At 41.2% G+C, this 21,339-nt stretch overlaps 1 protein-coding gene across 2 annotated transcripts in view; it reads right to left on the bottom strand.

Moving 5' to 3' along the window:
- Nucleotides 1-4,157: 4,157 nt before the first annotated feature.
- Letm1 (Leucine zipper and EF-hand containing transmembrane protein 1) overlaps nucleotides 4,158-21,339 on the bottom strand; it is a 79,685-nt gene continuing 62,503 nt past the window's right edge. For both annotated transcript variants that reach the window (XM_068364437.1, XM_068364438.1), the window contains 2 exons: nucleotides 15,751-15,929; nucleotides 4,158-5,616 (listed from right to left, as the gene is read on the bottom strand). In XM_068364437.1, the coding sequence (XP_068220538.1) occupies nucleotides 5,118-5,616; nucleotides 15,751-15,929 (678 nt within the window). In that variant the 3' untranslated portion in view covers nucleotides 4,158-5,117. The remainder of the gene's footprint in view (nucleotides 5,617-15,750; nucleotides 15,930-21,339) is intronic.

Raw genomic sequence — 21,339 nt, 5'->3', positions numbered from 1 at the left:
AGGGTCCCAATACTTCAGATCACCCTTGGTGACTGTGCAGCGTGCGTGCTTCCTGCACAGCGCGTGTCCGCTGAAGTTTTTACTGCGGACATTACAAAACATACTCCTGCACTTGGGCTGGTCTTCCTGTAAAGAGAAGAGATTCCAATGAGTATCCAGTGAAAAAACTCACAAAATTTAGTATACAATTCATTATCTTTGTATATAGCTTAGGATAGATAAGCTAGAAATGAAAAAGGAAAGACACACAATGTGCTTCCTGCCCAACCAATTGCTGTGACCTCCCACAACTTTAAAACTATGGTTAATTCTATTCTAGATAGCCTTTGGAATTTTCCTATCCTATAAGAATATATAAGTGTAATTCAACACTAGGTTCCAGATGTTTTAATATCGGGGATTCTAAACCATTTAAAGAAAGAACTCACTTTCTTTATATCGTACGGTCTCACAATAGGCTGTACATGACAACACAAGTGTATGTTGGAGGAAATTTTGATTACAGTATAATCTATACTGTAGTTTTCTACTTGCAGAATGTTATATACTGCAATTATACTGGCTACTGTACAATCATATACTGTAGCGCTGGCCTGCTAGTACCTGGGTGTAATGCCATGGTATACTACCTTTGGGACTAATGGGCGGCAGATTGCTGGTTACTGGGTGCCGGCCTGCAGTCTCTGCCAGCCGGCAATAGGTAATATGCCAGTCACTAATCGTAGTAGCCAGCAGAATAGTTGGTGTGCAGTTAGCTGCCGCCTGGCCGCAGGCTGATGGCAATCTATGCCGGCCGGCTTATTTTTATCAAACCAGTTATCTGCAACCCACCCGGCTGCCGGCCGCTAAGCCGGCAGATGAGGACCCAATGGTACTAGGCAATAACAAAAGAGAAAGCATGGATCTAAGGACTGTGAGAGGGCACTGCTTTACTATCTTTTATCCAGAATGAGGGATCAAATGGAAGGGGAGAATGTAACATTCAAGCTTCCATCTATCCATAACATTGCCGGGCTTTACCAGCAGACATATGAATGGCAGAGGGATGAGGGTCCTATAAGGTGTGGAAGGAACTGGCCATAAAGCCTGTCCTACCTTACCTAACAAAACTCCGTTCCAGTATTAGGGCTACCCCAGTGGCTAAAAAATTTATTCCTAGCCCAGGATAGTTTAATACAGTAGAGGTTGGCAGCATCTTCCCTGCCCCTCCAAACAATAATTAATGAGGTTTTATTGCTGTTGTCCCCTAAGCAGTGGAAGAATTCTATTCTTCGACTAGTCTGCTAAGCCCCAGGGAGAAGGAATCATATCGTTCAGAAACCTTCAGGTGTGGCCTAGGGAGGTCTAGCCTCCTATGTCAGCAGCCTAACCTAGAAAAGGAATTCTATTCACCCTGCTAGACAGCTACCAACCACAGACAGAATACTCTGAGGTTCTGACCAAATCCAAAAAACCAGTCTTTCCAGTCACAGGACAAAGACAGAAACACCCTAGCCTAGTTTTACCCGAATACTATTCGAGGCAAAACTGACTAGGGCTAAGCCTAGGCTAACTCAGAGGGAAAAGGGATTGCTCTTAGACCTCCGCAGGAGAAAAAAACAATTGGGGATGTATACGAAAGTATACTAAAGCCCCTTAGGCTAGTAGCCCAGGCGCAGTGAGAATAGATTACCTAAATCACCGAAACACTCGTATACTATCTTTGGAAGAGGAAATTTTGTTCAGTAAATATCTTACATTCTTACATGTATAAATTAATGCCTAGAGCTTCAATAAAATTATCACACTAGGAAAGTCTATTATATCTTGCATGAAAGTACTAATAGCAAAACGCCTAGCTAAGAAGCCTAACGTAAGCAAGGATCGGTTACCTAATTCGCCGAAACTGATAAATACTATTGGCATAATATAAAGAATTCCCAGCAGGAAGGCTAAATAGCTAAATTTAAAGCTAATAAACCGGGGAAGTTGTTCTGGCTAACTAAATTACTCGCCACCAGTTAGGCAACAGCTCTTGTTTATGTTAATTTAACCTTGATTTAAATAAAAACGGGCAAGAGCTTACACTTATACAAAGTAAAGAATACTCAACTTTCCAGAGGCAGAAGAGGCTGGTGAAGGCATCATAATGGTGAATAAATCCAAAAATACGAGAGCACGGGAAATCACCGAGCTATAGAGCTATGAGATAGGGAATAACATGGCGCCGATGACGTCATATACACTCAAAACAATGAAGAGAGGTACCTTAATAAAGGCTCCCCTTCGCTTTCCCTCTCGAAGCGTTAACGCTATTCGGGGTGAATATAGCTATGTGGCGTGTCAAGAGGAAATTGTGCGATATCCCTATAAGAATTCATTCATTTCAGCCTTCAAAAGTACTTTGTTGGAAGTAGGCCTTCCCAGGTTCCTCCACAGGAATAAGTTAGGGATATTCGCTCCAGGAGTTAGAATTCATGGTACCGTAAGGTAAAATTCTCTGGGAATATCACTGTAGTCAAATATACCCTAGGAAGCTACTAATAAGGAACTTCCAACAGGAAGACATGGCCTGAGCCTAAAAACATACATACATACATATATATATATATATATGCATGTATGTAAGTGTGTGTGGATTTGAGAAGCACCAAGTATCAACTACATTGCTTTTCATGCCACTTGTAGTAAGAAGAAATTGGTTAAACCAAAATCTGTCGCCATCATCAAACAGCGACAAGAAAATTTTATAAATGTTCTTTTAAAACACTAAAATTAGGATATAAGAGGAAATAAAAAACTATTACATCCAATAGTTTTAATTAACTGTATTGGTTTAAAAGAACTCATTTTATTAAATAACTAATTAATAAATTTAAAATCCTCTTTATAAAAATTACTGAAAAAAGATCATTTGAAATAACCTGAGATAATGGGTAGCAAAATATGAATAAATAAGAAAAAATTTACAGAATAGATGAGTATTGAAGTTTTGAAAACCTCCTAATAAAGAAATGCTAAGCTGCTTTTCTGAGCAAATATAGATGATGGCATATGGTTCTCTTAATGCACTTTAGTAAGATTTATAATTCCAAGAGTTGTAAATTTTATTTAAATATCACAAAATTGCTTGAAGATGGCAATAATTTCTGACCTACAACTCTCTTCAGTTACAAAAAAGCACTGTAACAAGACTTGGGGCATACACTGATTATTATACAGCTATAATTCGTCTCGATTTCTTTTGCATGATATTCTGAACCAAATTGCATATATTCAAACCAAAGTCCTAGATACAAATGCATAAAAGGTAAAACAGGTAAGACACTGAAGAAAGGCAAGGGAACTTCAAATCAGACTCTCAGAAAAATAATGCTAAATTTGCTGTCACAAAATAGGGGCATTATACAAAATTTGTTATCAAAAGTTTTGTAGAATGCCAGTAAAAAAAAAATTTTACTCAAGTGACAAAGTGACATACTAAGTTACTCAAAAACTTAAAACTACCCTTCTCAACGGTTCGGTTTCAGACAGTGAGGTTTCAGTTGCTCGCAAGACTCTTATAAAGTTGACAACACTGTACAATGTAATACAATATATATATCTATCTATATATATATACACATGAATTATGTACAGTACCCATTTACAGTACATATCAAGATACTGTATATATGTATAAACACACAAAAGACATCTGTAAACTTAAAATTATAAAATAACATAAGGTAACAATCTACATTTGCAAATATCACAGCACATTTACAGCTGGTATAATAAATACACTTATTTTATATATATATACTGTACAAATATTACATTAAAAAATATATGCCACGGAGAAATGCTACCCTTGTGTGATTACAGCAAAAGCCCAAACAGCTTGTTCCCTATTTACAGCCAAACAAAATGGAAATTCATCCTATATGTAAAGGCTTTGCAATTAAAAAGTTTAGTATACACCATGCTGCTTAATCTGCTTTAGGCATAACTGCAATCACAGTTTGAATGACAAAAAATTAATATTCAGAGCGGGATTTTCTCCTGATTACAAAATACTTCTCATTTAAGTATTAGAAGCTGCTATGTGGGTATTACAGGACTTGCGCAAGATACCCAAATTACAAAAGCATTCTTCATGTATTGTAAAACTAATTTAACAACCGTTAGTTTTTAAAAAAAAAAACTATGTATACCTTCAAATAGTCTTCAATTTATCAACTGATGGATCCAATCCATGCGGTTAGACATTGTCCAAATAGTACAGTAAATGCATTTATTATATTCTAGCAAACTAATTTGGTCTGCTAAATATTATTAACTATGTTCATGCAGTTTCACTTTGGAATGGTAAGTTGGCTTGGGTTAACAAGTATAGTAAAGGACTACAAACTGCACCACTTTATTTAGCCAAAAATACCCAGCTTATTTATTGCATTAATGGGGGCATACTTATAGGTTGCTTGTACTAGTACTGTATATTAAAATCAATAATTTTAAGTAAACTGGTGCAGTGACAAATTTGTGTTTCATGTAAATGCAGTATAGCAATAATTACTAGTTCCTTTGCAACCACTATACCTATAGCCTGCCTGGTCTTTATTGAAATTTGTTTATAGCATACTATATTAACCATTCAATGGAGATGAAACTGAGCATGAAAAAAATAAAGCTATTAAATAAGCAGAGACATGATTGATTCAAAACTTAGCAGTAAAATTACCCAACCGCATGAATGGCTTAGCCTCATATCAAATAATGCTTCATAAAACATTCAATCTACTATGTATAACCTTATCATCATCTGTAGGTATACTATATTAATTTTATATCATTAACTGACCTAGTTTGTACGGAAATAAAAAATGCTACAAAAGAGGATAAATGTTTACTGCTAATACTCAGAAATGCACTTGTAGTTTTCCTTTATCTTCATATATGAGAACTTAACAGGAATTTATACTACACTACTGGTATAATAAAAATTATCCTTTCCCAAGATTTTCAATGAAACATACAGCACACTATTGTGAATGCAATAACTGTACATACCAAGTGTGCTAAGAAAACAGTGGTGAAATTAAAGTGATTTCAAAGTAATTACAGTCAACCTAATCTTCCTTCATCCTATTTAGGGGTCATTGACTTCGTTTTGCTTGTTTTTTATCCTCGGTATCGCTGGTGTCTGAACCAATGGCAATTCCTCCAGCTTTTTCATGACTACCATTAGCCAGTTCGGATTCAAGTTTACTTTCGTGTGATTCCACAGCTTCGTCGTATATCTCCTGAGGTGGAGTAGCTATAGGTTCAAGATTGCGTTCTCGTTCTTCGTTTTTCATCTTGACATTTTCCGCCATTGTTCTTTTCAAGGCATGCTGAATTAAGGTGGCTGTTTCCAATTGCTCTTCTTTGGCCATCATTTCAATAATATCTTCCACAAGTTTTGGAGGTACACTAGTGTGTTCATCTAGCATAAGCTCTAGAACTTTCAATACATGATCTACTTTCACTGCTCCATCATGATCAAAATCCATTTTGGCTAACACATCTCTGATCATCTCTACTTTTGAAGTGTCAGGAGTGTGGCAAATGTACGACATATGCTTGGCAAGTTCTTCTAGGTTTACAATTTCTTCTCTGGAAGACAACAAATAGCATTAATAAAAATATCTAATAGTGAATTAAACTTTCATATATATATAAAAAAAAAAAGCGCAATTTGTCCTTCGACTCCAACCTGATTTGTATAGCTAAGTAAAGTACAAATGACTTTGAAAATGTATTTGTTCCTACACATATACAAACCTTTGTCCTTTAAAATAGGGACTCTGTTATAGCTTCGATGGAAGTCTCCTCATGAACTGGTCTGTTCTTTTTCTTCCCCAGAGTATCCCAATCTCCCTAGCCTCATTCAAATGTGATGGAGATGACTAATGCAACCCCCCAAACTGTCCATCATAGGGATGAATAGTCTCATAAGGCCTGGCCTGTACTTTGATTGTACCTGGTATGTAGCCAATGAAGAAATGAAATATTTCTCCCCAGAAGGGCAGATGCCATTCAGAATTAAATACCTTGTGTATACAGTAATGACCAATGGGATTGGTATGTATTCCACAATCCTTCTTGGGCTCTTCTGAACTCATGCCTTCATGATTCTTCTTGGAGGCCAAGGTGGGGATCTACAGTACACACCTGACTGACTTTGTGAGATTAGTCTAAGCTGGTACCTCGACCCTCTCAGCAGTCGAGGCTTATGCTCTTCAGATCGTCTCATGCAGTCAGAAACAGACCATGATCTTTGATACCTCTCTCTTAGTTCTGCCGGTGGCTAAGAGACAACACTCAGGCCTGAGATGTAATGTCACCACAGAGCTCTCAAAGGGGACAAAAGCATCTTCTCTCGATTATGACCCGACACCTCGCATAGAGAGGAATGGTGATAGTTTCAAACCCAGGGTTGGATCTTGACATGTTCTGGATTTTGGCCCCAAACTCTAATACAAATCTTAGAAGCCTTCTAAACCTCATTGTGGATTATTATAGACACACCATACAACTCTTAAGGCTAGCAAAACAATAATCTTGAGTCAAATCTCTTGTTTGACGACCTCAAAAAGGTGGTATGTGCGAGCCTTGAGAAAAGAGGCCATATCATAATCAGGGGGCCTGAGGTTCAGGGTGATCAAGAGTGCTAGAAGCTCCTCACGTGTAGAGGTCACTTCCATGGGGGGGGGGGGGGGGGGGTTTGAACGAGGAAGACTGTGATTTATGCTAGATATGCTTTGAATGACGCTGTACTCCTAAGAAACCTATCACAGAAGATAGTTCTACTTTCCCCGGTAGACAACTGCAAAGGACTATGCTAAATATTCAGATATCTGTGCAGTCCCTTGCTAATTTCTTTACAGATTAACAATGCGACTGACAGAAGGGCATTCCCATAGAATGCTGAATATGCTGCAAGTGCTAATAGATCGGGGATGCCACTCAGCATGTGGCCTTCTGGCAGCAGCCAAGGAAGTCCTTTGGCCTGGTGTTCATCGGCTGGCAAATCAGGCTGAACAGAGGTAAAGTGTATTCATCTAGATGATCCCATCATTGTTGGAAGGTCTTCTCGAACATTTTTTGCCAACATCCCTTTCACCTCTGATTATCTTCAGCCACCAGTAATATTGGACTGTAGAATCCCAAAAACCTATCTAGAATGACCATGAATGCATTTTCCTCAAAAATCGCTTTCAGTGATAATGGGGGATTGCTCATAAACAATATTGGTCTGTGAGATAAGGCAAGCCGGCGATCCAAAAAAGGTAGCAAGTACTCGTCCCAAAAGACACCAACTAAGTCCCTGCCTGGTTGCCCAATGGTATAAAAGGCATCCCTTGTGGCAGTAGGAGAAAGGGAAGGCAATAATAGCATAAACCTCTGCTTTCTTGAAACCCATCACACATTGGAAAAAGAAAGATTAATGAGAAAATAATAGATTTAAGTGATGCCGTGTATAATGTCTTATAAAAAAAAAAAAAACTATCGACCTTTGAAAAAGGTCTAGGCCTAATTCTAATGAGGAAAAAATTTAAGATGATGTATATTTCATAAGTTATGTTATTAAATTACACTTCTGGAGTTACAGCAGCCTACGGGTTGATGTACAAAAGGTAAAACACCATTAACATTTAATCAACCACAGCTGTCGTGGGAGGGTTGGCAGGCCTGGCTGTGTGGTAGTTGGCTGTGTGGTAGTTCATAAGGTGCAAACCCCCCTATTGATTCATAATTCTGATCATCACTTTTAGACTGTCTTTTTGTCCTTGATGTTAATGATTTGCACGTACAGTATTGTGCACAGACAGCATTTTACCTTGTGTACAGTATACAGCAAAATTTGCAATACCTAAATTCAGTGATTTTCGTTAGAAATTCACTAAAGACAACTCTTACATTCTTCACATTTCATAATCAGACTCTGTTCCAGCGGCAAAGTAAAGTATTTTAAAGTTTCGTTTAAGAAAAAAATTCATTAAGCATGATTTTAGAAAATTAATGCTAAAGTTATCAAAATATCAGTTAGATCATTGTGGAAATTTTGACTCAATAGTCTTTATGATAAGAAAAACACTAAATACTTGCTGTTGAAAAAGCATGATTGTTTGTACAGTATACAGCAAAGCTGGGAATATCTGAATTCAATAATTTTTGTTCAAAACTGGCAACTCTCACATTCTTCAAATTTCTAATAAGACTAGGTTCCTGGGACGAAACATTTTGAAACTTCGCTCAATAAAAGATACAGTTCATTAAACATGATTTTAGAGAATTATCTACGAATGTCATATTTTTCGTAACTGGAATACAAACCTAGGCAATTTATTTAGGGGTGACTAACCCATTAGGAAGGGTGGACATCTCTACCAATCTGACTTTTTGGCTTTCACCTGGGGGCTCCTTATCTGAGTATGTTAGTACTAAAATATAAGGGGGTCCCTGGGCCTCGCTAAAACCTTGATAGGAAAGGTCCATGGCCTACGCAAGCTGTGTGTTGAGATATATAGTGTGACCGTCCAGGTAAAGTTATTCCGAGTCTTTAGTAGGAAAAACTGTTGTAACCCAGACTTTCCCGAAACCACCTCGCCAGGGTATGGGGACGCAACAGAACTAGTTTAATACTAGGTACACAAGGGAGCATGGTTTACCTGCAGTGGTTTGTGGTCAGTTTGTGCAGAGAACCCAGGATTCTGCTTTCCCCAAGAGAGGGGAGGATGAAAAAAAAGAATAAAAGCCAGTCAAACCTTTTCATTTACACAGACTAAAACCGGGTAAAATTGCCCTCAACCTTCTGATACTTGTCAAATAGGGAGCTTGAGGTATTATACCAGCTGTTGTGCAGCAACCACAGGACTGATAGAAAACGTATCGAGTCTCCCGCGACTCACGTCTTGCAGGTAGTGGGATGTGAAAGTAGTTTGTCGTTACCACACACCCCAGCCTGAAGAACCTGCGTCACTGAGAAGTTCCTCTTGAATGCCAAGGACGTAGCTACGCCCCTGACATCATGAGCTCTGGGGCGAGGCACACGAGGACCGGCTACAGTTGTTCTCTTAAGGTACAGCCTCAAACTCCTCACTAGGCAGAGTAAGAGATAATCAGGGTCATCTGATACAGAACGAAGACTTGAAATCTGGAAGGTGGTGAATCGAGGATCCGCTACTCCTGGGTTCCGAGTCTTGGCTATAAACTCAGGGATAAATCTGAACGTTACCCCTCCCCATCTCCTTGAATGGGCGATGTCGTATGAGAGACCATGAAGTTCACCGACTAGCTTGGCCGAAACCAAAGCTACCAGGAATAGAGTCTTCCAAGTTAGATGGCGATCTGTTGCCTGGAGTAATGGTTCATAGAGAGGTCTCTTAAGAGACCGGAGACCTCGAACCAAGTTCCATGGGGGAGGTCCCACTTCAGACTGAGGACAGGTAAGTTCATAACCCCATATGAGTAAGGAAAGTTCTAGCGATGAAGAAATGTCCATTCCGTTTAGTCTAAAGGCGAGGCTTAAGGCTGAGCGATAGCCTTTAACCGCCGAGACTGACAGATGTATTTCTTCCCACAAATATACGAGGAACTCCGCTACTGCTGGAATAGTGGCATTGAGAGGAGAGATACCCCTTCCACAACACCAACCACAGAAGACCTTCCACTTTGCCTGGTAGCCGGCTGCTAATGACTTTCGCGGGTGTCCAGACATCCTGATTGCAACTTGTTGCGAAAATCCTCTCGGAGAGAGATGCTGGATAGTCTCTAGGCATGAAGTGGAATATGTTGGAATGTGGCTGTTTGAGTAGATCGTTTCATGGAGGGATCTTGGAGACTCCGTCAGGAGTTGTTGAAGGTCCGGAAACCACTCTGCGTGATGCCATAGCGGAGCTATGAGGGTCATTGAAAGGCTGACCGATGTTTTGGCCTTGTTGAGTACCCTCCTCATCGGACAGAATAAGGGAAAGGCGTAAATGTTGATGTTGTCCCACCGTTGTAGGAATGCATCTTGTCAGAGAGCCTTGGGGTCTGGGACTGGGGAACAGTATAACGGGAGCCTGAAGTTCAGGGCCGTTGCGAAGAGGTCCACTGTCGGAGAACCCCACAAAGTCAGGATTTTGTTGGCTACTAGATGATTCAAAAACGACTCAGTACTCACTATCTGAGATGCTCTGCTCAAGTTGTCGGCGAGTACATTCCTCTTGCCCGGAATGAAGCATGCTGATAGTGGTATCGAGTGAATCTCGGCCCATCTCAGTATCTCTACTGCTAGATGGGATAGGGGCTGCAAAAAAGTACCTCCTTGCTTGTTGATGTAAGCCACTAATGTGGTGTTGTCACTCATCACAACCAGCGAGTGGCCCGCCAGTAACTGTTGAAGAGCCAGAAAGACGACCTTCATCTCTAGGAGATTTATGTGGAGGTACTCTTCTGACTCTGACCAGAGGCCACAGGTCGTGTGGTGCAGCAGGTGAGCTCCCCCCCCCCCCCCCCCTTATTTTGAAGCGTCTGAGAACAGCATCAAATCCAGGGGGAGGACGAGAAGATCCACTCCCTTTGGTAGATTCTCGTCTGCCACCCGCCAGTCGAGATCCGTCTGTTCTGCTGATCCCATGGGGATCCGAATGTCAGGGGAATCGAGAGAATGATTAGGCCTACACCGGGACTCGAGTCGCCACTGGAGAGATCTCATCCTGAGGCGGCCGTTGGGAGCTAGACGGGCCTGTGATGAAAGGTGACCGAGGAGACGTAACCACCTCTGGCCTGGAAGTTCTCGTCGGAGAAAGGGTCATGCGACCTTCCTCAGTCTTGCTATTCTGTCGCCTGATGGGAAGGCTTTGTGGAGATTAGTGTCTTATTATCATGCCTAGGTATACCAGTCTCTGCGTAGGAAGCAGGGAGGACTTCTCGAGATTTACCATGTTCCCAGATCTTGGCAAAGTCCCAGAAGTTTGTCTCGATGTTGAAGGAGGGTTGACACCAAGTCTGCTAGGATTAGCCAGTCGTCCAGATAACAAAGGAGACGGATGCCAATCCTGTACACGCTGGTGAAAACTTGAGGTGCTGTGGAAAGACCGAAGCACAGCACCTGGAACTGGTATTTCCTGTTGTGTAGGTTGAATCTCAAGTACTTCCTTGAAGACGGATGGACTGTGATCTGGAAGTACGCGTCTTTTAGGTCTAGTATGCACATGAAGTACTGTGGTCTTACCGCTAGTCTGACTGTGTCTGCAGTTTCCATGCTGAATGGAGTTTGTTTGACAAACTTGTTCAGAGCTGAGAGGTCAATGACTGGTCTCCAGCCTCCAGACGAATTTTTTTACAAGAAAGAGTCGAGCGCCCTTCTTCAACAGGGTCTGGACTTCTGACCGAAGGGCCAGCCCCTTTGCTGATCCCATGGCAAAGGAGTCTATAGACACTGGATTCCTGATCAGGGGAGGGACAGATGTTATGAACAGGATGCGATATCCTAGACGAATCACAGATTGTCCAGGGTTCGACCCCAAGTTGTTTCCACCTGTCTGAGCAACTTTCTAGGCATCTCCTTACTGGTGGACAAGCAGGGGGAGTGCCTATCTTAGCGTTTGCGGCCTCGGCTGCTCCATCTATGATAATTTCCTCCCCTTGAGGACTTACTGCCTTTCCTGTTCTTGCCAGGAAAGGGCTTCTTAAGACACCGTGGTCTTCGCTGCTGTCTTGGTCGTCATAGTCTTGGCTGGACGGGACTGCTGAGGAGCTGGTGGTTTATAGGGCTTAGAAGTCAAAGCGCTATGGAGGAGGGAGACCTGATGGGACTTCCTCCATCTCTCAGCGGCATGTTCCACATCCTTAGGCTCGAATAGATAGGCTCCCTCTAGAGAGGAATATCTAATCCTAACGATCTCGGCATTAAGGACTCGATCGCGGATGCCTGAGAGTAGGAAAGTGTCCATTGCTTTCCTGGTATGGTCCTTGGAGAAATCCTCAGTTCATACCAGGATTCCCAAGGTCCCTAACCAGACATCAAGCCATGAAGTAGCTTGCATGGCGTTCTTCGTAACCTCCTCCTGGTTAAGGATCTCGGTTGCCGAGAAAGAGACCTGTCGATTGGAGTCACTCTGGAGAAATTTCCTAGGTGAGCTCTTCCAAGGAGTGATGGAGAGGAAGAGCTGGACGAGGCTCATCCAGAATCTCAAAATACTTCCTCTGTTGGACACAAAGAGGTGGGAGAAGCTTATTGGTAGAGCCGTAACGATGGGAGGAGGCATATTCGGCAAGCTGTAGGACAATCTTAGCCCTGGCATCCTTCAACCCTTGAGGCCAGGGCAAGGCTGCACTGGTCTTTGAGGGTTTCTGGGTGCCAAAAACACTAAGACCGTGTCCTTGCCCTCCTGTGGTGGTATCTCTGGGTCGGTAAACCCATTGAGAACCTGCCAGAATGCATGTTGTGACTCTTTTTGCTCTCCTTCCAACGTTGGACTTGCAGCGAAGTCTCCTCCTTCCATCCCCGAGAGCTCTTCCCGGGATGGGTTTGCAGACATCCCTCGAGTGACCGACTGTCTCTGTAGATTTTGTAGTCCTAGAAGAGGACTTTGGCAGAGTCTTGGAGTCTTTGGACTCTTTCCGAGGAAGGAGGTAGGACTCCATTATCGAAGGCCGAGATGTCGTGTCCCTCCTGATTTCCACTTGTGGTGGGGAACTCTCCGTGTGAGGGGAGGCTTGCTCCAAAGGTGGAAGGGAGGAGGTGCTTTCCTCACGCAACTCCCATGGCAACGGTGAGGTAGGGGAGTATCCCGAGGAAGATGCAGGAGGAGCTGGCCTTGATGGTCTAACCGGAGTAAGCTTTACCCTTGAGGAAGTGATCGTGCCTGAGACTCCTCTTTTCCTCTTCAGGGTGAGGAAGAAGTCATGGTTCTTTGCCAAGGGTCTGCTGGAGCTATAGGCTGCTCTGAAGAGCAGCCAGACAGAGCAGGATTGAAGGCCTGTAACACTGCTCTGACAATAGCACTGGACCATGTCTGTTGACTGACTGACGCACTGTCAGACAGATCCCCTGAAGGAAAAGGGACCAAAGGTTCCCTACGAGGAGTTTATGCTGCAAGTGGGTCTACCTTAGAGGAAGGCAGTTTAGGGATCCTGAACCCTTCTATAGAGGCCCGTTCCCCTTTCCCCGGGGGACGCACTGAAAGGCGTTTGCGGGGTGTGGAATGAGGCAACGGTAACCTGTCAATGAGCTGTTCCTAATTTCTGCGCGAATTACGCAGTCGAGCGCTGACGGACGGGCAAATGCTAGCATGCGCGCGCAGAAGAGTGCTGGTGCGCAGGCGTGACCTGGCGCACGTGGAAGTGTTGGTGCGCATGCGCGATTTGGTGTGTGTATGCGGGCGAGATCTGGCGCAGGAGAGAGCTAGCAAGCATGTGCGGGAGTGTGTTGGCGCACGGGCGAGTGCTGGCGCGTGCGTATGTGCGAGATCTGGCACGTAGGAGAGAATTGGCGGGTAGGTGAGCACTGGCGCACAGGAGAGCGTTGGCGAGCAGGAGACCGAAGTTTCGGTGAGCTCAGTTGCCCCGGTGATCATTGCCATGCTTTAAGGCGCTGAGGGCGAGCTAGTGAAGGCGCGCGAAGCGTTGTAGAGCGCTGACGAGCTGGTGAGCGTGGGCGCTCTGCAAAGGGTGACGGAGCAGGATGGCGCTGACGAGATGTTGGTGAGCGCTGGTGCACTGCAGGGCGCTGGAGAGCGTTGGCGCGCAACTGCACGCTTAGGTAGGGCCTTAGGAGGGTGTACCAAGAACAGGAACGGTGATGGTAGGTCAGCAGGTCGGCTGGTAGGTAGCACAGAAACAGGGATGTGCCCTTTGGAAGGACGAACATCCACCGATGGAGATCGCAAACGATCTACAGAAGGGTTCAGGACTGAAGTCCGAGGACTAGCAGCAGCGTCGTCGGGAGAAGGTCCAGAAACGGGCGAAGGTTGAGGGCCAAGAAACGACTGAAGCGGAGACTCCTTTGCAAGGGACGGCTGCGATGACAAGGCTGAAGTGCCAAAGGCGCTCCTTTTCACAAATGGTGAAGGACGACCTCTAAGGCGAAGCGGTGGGCGAGCTCTGCGACAGGGACACCCTCTACGGACTGTTGGATCAGCAAGCTGACCATGAGCAGCAGCAGTCCTTCGAAGAGAAGTCTCTTTGAGTGAACTCCCCCGAGGGGGAGAAACACTTGCAGGAGAGAGACGCAGGACTATGTTTCCCTCCTCGAAGGATGATCATGAACGGGGAAAACTAAGTCGGCAGCAACAGCTGGAGAGTCTGAAGGGGCAAGGACATCGGCAGAAACTACTGTACAGAAGACACCTCTTGACACCACAACATCGACGAGCGCAAGAGGATCTATCTCCGAAGTTGCTGACGACAGCTGCACACTTGCCCCCCCGAGAATGAGCAGCAGCAACGAGCACTTGAAGGGCGGACCCGGAAGCTCCAAGGACAATCATACCTGTAACACAGAAGACATAGACAAGGCCTCACTCGGGGGGGAGAGGTGGGGCAGCTTCGCTAGGGGAAGCAACACCATCTCTCAAGGAACGGGGTTGGCCGAAATTAAAAGGGTCTACGCTAGTACTCGACGGTCTCTCGGAAGAGACTGAAGGAGTAGGAGCTTCGGAGGAAGGTCGGGAGACGGAAGAAGAGGCCTTGGGTTTTTCCCCTTTCCAAGGAGAAATATCCCGCTTAGACTTCTTCCGCCGTAGCCCAAACCTCTCCCCCTGGGAAGCAGACCACTCCTGACACTCACTATACTGGTTGTTGCTATCACAACGTTAACCTCTGCAGACAGGAGAAAGGGTATGTCGATCGGTCTCCACCACCGACATGTAGGTTCCCCAGGGCCAACCATAGAGTCCAGGGTAGGTGCGCATGTTCGCAGAGGTCAACACGTACGCATACCAACACAAAGAAAAAGCAAAACAGAATTAATGGCAGTCCAAATAACGGCGAAGGATGAGGAACGGCAACGACCATACACTAGCGTTATGGGTAGTTAACCCTCGCTAAATTTTCATGGCTCGTCATTTCAGCTACGCAGAAAGTAATACCTCTAAATAAATAGCATTGGTTTGTATTCCAGTAACAGAACAAATATATTTTAAGATTAGTAATGTTTTTTAAAATAGATTATCATATATAAACTATCAACCTGCTCAACATCAAATCATTTGAACAAGTTTGAACTTTTTTAAGTTTCACGGATTCAACTGTGTGCATAAGATCATCCAAAATCTTGTCACAACTGGAACAAACAACTAGAATACTGTATAGTACTGAGCCTTATGACTGAGACTGCAAGAATGTTAGAATTACAGTAAGTACATACCTAATTTAGTACAGTATGCTGATACAAGTGAATTTTTAACCCCATGTAATAATGGCTCTTTTTTTCTATTTGAATGTTTTCCAACATTGCATATTCTACAACTGAATACTGTTCCTTATTTGCTTTTATATAACTGAATACTGTTGTATTCCTGTAGTTTCTGTTGAGGAAATATTATGCAAAAGTTTTTTTTTCCTATATTAGGAAATAAGGGGTCTTGGAGTGTTAAAAATTTTAAGGGATCTAAAATCATTTGCCCTTATCTGTTACTTAAAAACCAGCTACAACTGGTAGAGTACTACTAATTTCACAATTGAAATATTTGTTGTATTACAGTAATTCATTACCACGTAAAGCGTATTAATAAAAACTGAATTTGAAAAACTTACTTCTCTTGAGCTTTAGCTTTTCCAGCATCCACAATCTTTTGCCTGTGTGCTTTTTCTTTTGAAAGTACATCCAAAAGAGGATCCATACGATTAAGCATCTTGTTTACGCGTATAAATAGCCTCTTTGCTGCCTTGCTTTCCCGCAGTTCTTTCTTGTCTATACCAGCTTCTATTAAGGCCTATGGAGAGACATTTGAGTACATTAGAATATTGTTTGTTGTATGTAGCTATAAAATGTACTTACCCTACTAATATGAGATTCAAACTTGACAGATCTATACTATATAATGGATGACAAGATCTTATAAGACATACATACTTATTCCTAAATCCTTAGAAAAGATTATGTGGCAGATATATACTGTACACCATAACAAAGCACAAAATATGCATCAAATTGGTTTGCGCAATCACTTCTTAACAATAAATATATTCTCCTATAAAATTTCAATAAAATATGTTACCTACTTCACCAATAAGCTAATCAAACATCTGAACTATTTTGCTCAAGATCTAGATATAACTCTAAAATGTATAGTACATACAATCAAGAAAATATATAGCAGGTATTTATTGTAATGTAAATTTAGAGAAAAATTGTATGAATATAATGAACGCTCTATCCATTAGTATTATGTTCAGTTTTATTAAAACCCTTTTTCAGTCTTTGAAGCCAACGCAATACCCTTTTAATAGCAAGCATATTTATTTCTGTATACCATATATTAATGTCCACAAAAATTGCAAATAATTAGTTGAAATAAATGTAGATATAAATTTCTAATGTTTTTCCATCTCAAGGTTTTAAGAAAATTAATTTCAATAGACTGATCCTTTGAATAACTTTACTAAGTACTTTCTTCAGAATAAACAACTGAACATTCATATATTTTATTGTCTAGTTTTGGTTTATCATTCAGCCAATGAAATAACAGTTTCACATACGTGTAGATACATCCCTACATTCTATTTCACATATGTTATTGCCCTTTCCTCAAAGGAAATACTAGAGAAAGAAAATGATATAAAACTTTCATTTCATTTTTTTTTCTGTAAAAAGTGTGAGTATTATCATCTGCTGTCCATAATAACGTAAATAAAATGTACCTGAAATTATTTCCCCCCCCCACTTTATAAAGTTTTTGCCTACATTCCGTTAAATCTTGCACAAGCTAGCACATAATTGGTAGTACAAGTGAAAAAAAAAAAAAAAAAAAAACCATTTTGACCTAGTGTAAATCTTTTATATTAGACTTTATCATTAGTTTTGAATACAGTATAAACCAAATTTATTTTTTGTGCAAGTCATTAAACTACAATAATTTCTCCTCTACAGATAACTGTAGGCTAAATGTTTTCCATAGAAGTTGAAGGTAGGAAGGAGTGTCATTAGCTGACACACAAGAATGAATAACTACTTGATTTGTAAGCCTAGCTTATAATACAAAATGGAAACTTTATATGAGGAATTTCATAACCAGTTTTATTCAAATCTTTAGTTTACATAAACCAGGTTGTGTTAATTATCTACAGGTTGCTACTTCTCCCATCTTTATAACTTCAGAATATACATCTTAGAGTCAATCGAACCATAAATAATGGATTTATAGGCCTGATGGGTTTGGTATGAACAACATAAGTTGCCTTGCCCTAACAACAAACAAGTCATAAGCGCAATAATTTTAAATCAACAAAAACTTCATGCTGAGGTTGCCAAGCAAACATAAATACAGTTAGACATATCAAATACAGCAATTGCCAGCTAAACATTTTGCCAGGACCAAGAGGCACAAACACCAAAGTATCAAACCAGTAATCCAATGATCAAGATTTCTGAGGGCTCAACAACCATGACTACATAATATGAATTGAATTTTCTATGTTTTAGTGATCAGATTATTAATTATCATTGACAAGGCTTTCAATATTTCAAGATCCTGATGTTATTTTCTCATTTTTGCTTTTGGCAATTTTAGTACGATGGAAAATAATGAGAGCAGAGAATCTATAATAGGAACCTGGAAACCTTCAAACCTATTTGATGCTTGCTAGACAAAAGCACTATATAACTAGAATCTAAGAAAATAATCCTTTACTACTTGTGCAGCATAATAAAAGACTTGGATATTCATCAAATACATGCTGATTTAATACAGCATGAATTAAAAAAAGAATTACTACTGTACTTCAATAACTAATACCATACCAAACAAGAGATAATAATGCAAAAATTATGGATTACCATCTTATCCTTAATGTAGGCTAAGTCAGCCTTGAGAGAGAAAGAAATTATGTCAACAAGAGTCGAGGATATTTCAAGTATGTATAATAAAACCTCCGTATCTAAAGTAACTTCGTTGAAAGCTGATATGACAGTTAAATGATATAAACTCCAGTGATTCTTACATATATAAATATTCACTTAAGAACTGTAATTGTACTTTAATTATGAAATATACTACAGCAGTGAATTTAACATAAATTAATACCCATCCTATATCGTTAATTGGTTCCAAGTGACCGACAAAGTAATTTTCAATGTAGGGAGTGACATGTAGTCCCTATATATGTAATAAACACTAAAATGTACATTCAATCTGCTATTATTTTACAAAAATGACATACCTACATAAATAGGCCTTCATTAAGTACAGTACAGTACTGTACATACAAAATTTTAATGGAATGTCGTAAATAATTTAGAGAGAGAAAATGATACAATTAACAATGTTACAGCACAAAAACTAACACCACAATACAGTATTATTATTACTTGCTAAGCTACAAATCTAGTTGGAAAAGCAGGACACTATAAGCCCATGGGTTCCAACAGGGAGAGTAGCCCAGTGAGGAAAAGAAACAAGGAAAAATAAAATATTTTAAGAACACTAACAGCATGAAAATAAATATTTCCTATATAAAATATAAAAAACAAGAGGAAGAGAAATAAGATAGAATAGTGCCCAAGTGTACTCTCAAGCAAGCGTACTCTAACCCAAGACAGTGAAGGACCATGAGAACAATGGTTTGCTTTTGGAGTGTCCTTCTCCTAGAAGAGCTGCTTACCATAGCTAAAGTCTCTTCTACCCTTACCAAGAGGAAAGAAGTGGCCACTGAACAATTACATTAAAGTAGTTAACCCCTTGGGTGAAGAAAAATTGTTTGGTAATCACAGTGTTGTCATGTGTATGAAGACAAAAGAGAATGTGTAAAGAATATGCAAGACTATTCAGTGCATGAGTATGCAAAAGGAAAATAAACTGTAACCAGAGAGAAGGATCTAATTTAATACTGTCTGGCCAGCCAAAGGACCCCATAACTCTCTCGCAGTAGTATCTCAAGGGATGGCTAAATGTAACTTTATCTTTAAGTTGGCATATTTCCTTTTCACTTGAGAGTGAAGATTTGGAAAAGAAGGATGCCATAGCTGAAGGCATAGATGAAATATAGTAAATGATATTACTAGGTGGTTCCCCCCTCCCCAAACCTGAGGTTGATGGCATCAACTTTAGTAATCACTTTGTATCCTTTCTCTTTTCAAAACCTGCTCTATAATAGGCAGGAATATATCTTCAACACCATTCAGCTGAAGAATCCTGGGACTCAAAGAGTATAGATCTTGAACTCTTATTATAACTCTTCCGAAAAGAAGAACGCTGAGACCGAGATAACCGTCGTTCTCGTGAGAGTGAAGCCTTAGATTTAGAACATCTTCGTGAAGAAGTGTTGAGATCGTGATAACCTTTGATCCTTTAACATCCGATTGTCTTGAATGACATCTTGACCGACCAGGAAGACGAGGTGATGAGTCTCATTTCTGAGATCTTTGAACAGAATCACTACTGTTCTAGAACGACATCCCAACTGACCAGGAAGACGAGGCGATGAATCTCACCCCTGCGATCGTTGATCAGAATAAATTCCGATTTCACCATTGGATCGACGCGAATGACATCCTGACCGACCAGGAAGACGAGGTAATGAATTTTGTCCCTGCGATCAATGAACAGATGCAGTGTCGTCCACCTGAAGATCATCTGCAGCACCAGTGGAAAGGGGCTTAGCCTGCGAGCTAGCAACATTCCTAAAGGGAGAAAATAAGGTCTGTAAATTATGAGACCACGTAAACTGAATGGTTGGATGGTTTGCCGTCAGCAGGAGGTTGGCCGGAGGGAGAAAGTAGAACCTCACAAATGCCCTGAGCAAAGTTGGCCACAGGCGAAGAATCTCTCTCAGCAACACGGAGACGAAGAAGCGCTTTTTTCGAGGGGGAAAGGAAATCTCCAAGGACGGCCAAAATCTGCAAAACATCTGAAATAGAGAAGGGCATTTCACCGGCAGAAGGAGAAGTTTCTCTAGAGGAAGCAACAACTCCCCAAAAGTGCGTGGGATCGCCCTGGAGTTAAAGGGAGTACGTTCCTACTCGAGTCATTCCACGGAGGAAGACGGTCGAGAAGATTTGGAAAGAGGTGAGAGAGAGTGCAAAGAAGAGGAAACCAGAGATTGTTTCGTCTCAGAGTTAGACTGAGAGAGAACGATCGTGCTTAGCCTTCTGCTTCCTGCGCTTCCCAAAATTCTTCCACTAGGAGGCAGGCCACTACCTACTCGTCACAAGGTGACTCTTGCTTGCAACAACGCCCTCTACATGTCGGACACAAAGAATGTGGTTCAGTGTCTACCGACAACATGAAGGTCCCGCAAGTACGATCTCCATAACCTGGGCACGTTTGCATGATATTGTCAACCAAATACAATCACACTTGAGAAAGAATAAGCAAGCAATACATGAGCGCAAAACAATATGTTCGTCAATGTCTATGGCAACTTTGAGAAGGAGAGGGATGACGTCTGCTCTTTACAAGCCAATTAGAAAAAGTGGCTAGTTCATCACTCTGCGAGTATATATACAGGTGGCTGGTCCCACTAGCCACCCCCTACCCAAGCTATGGGTAGGGTTGCCACCTCGCACCAAAAGTCTAATTGGCCACCTTCCAGCTTTGCCGAAAGGTTTGTTAGTTTGGTGAAGAAACACAATTACAGTAAACACAATAATGGCTCAAGAAATATGAAGATTTAATAATGCACTAAAAATTTAAATACAGAATGAAGCTTTAACAATGAATTACTTGTGCAGAGTGAGAGAGAAGGCATAGTCATATAACTAATAAAAATGGATAAAAATACAGTATCTGTATGAAAACTGTGATATCCTATAACATATTGGTGCTAATGTAATATTTATTATGAAGATATTTTGAACAAGTTGAGAAATTATCCAAACGTTATTCGTTATTTGTATGTGCGCATTTCTCGATACAGTAGTAGGACCTTCAGATCAGCTGATAATAACCAAAGGTAAAAAAAAAGGTAGTAATTGTTAATTGTTTAAATGATCCTAAAATTGATGAGTACAAACATGCTTTGATAAAGCATATAATATCCTATGAAGCAAGAAAATGAAATAATGATACACAGGAAGAAAATATTAGTGAAACATGACTCAGATTATTACAGTATCATGACAGAGCCTAATAACTCTACGGAAATGTCACATTTCAAGTTGGACATAACTCCCGATTGAGTTACTGT

This window comes from Palaemon carinicauda, chromosome 41 (genome assembly GCF_036898095.1).
Source record: "Palaemon carinicauda isolate YSFRI2023 chromosome 41, ASM3689809v2, whole genome shotgun sequence".
In the NCBI taxonomy this organism is placed as follows: domain Eukaryota; kingdom Metazoa; phylum Arthropoda; class Malacostraca; order Decapoda; family Palaemonidae; genus Palaemon; species Palaemon carinicauda.
This window is presented reverse-complemented; position numbering and strand designations above follow the sequence as displayed.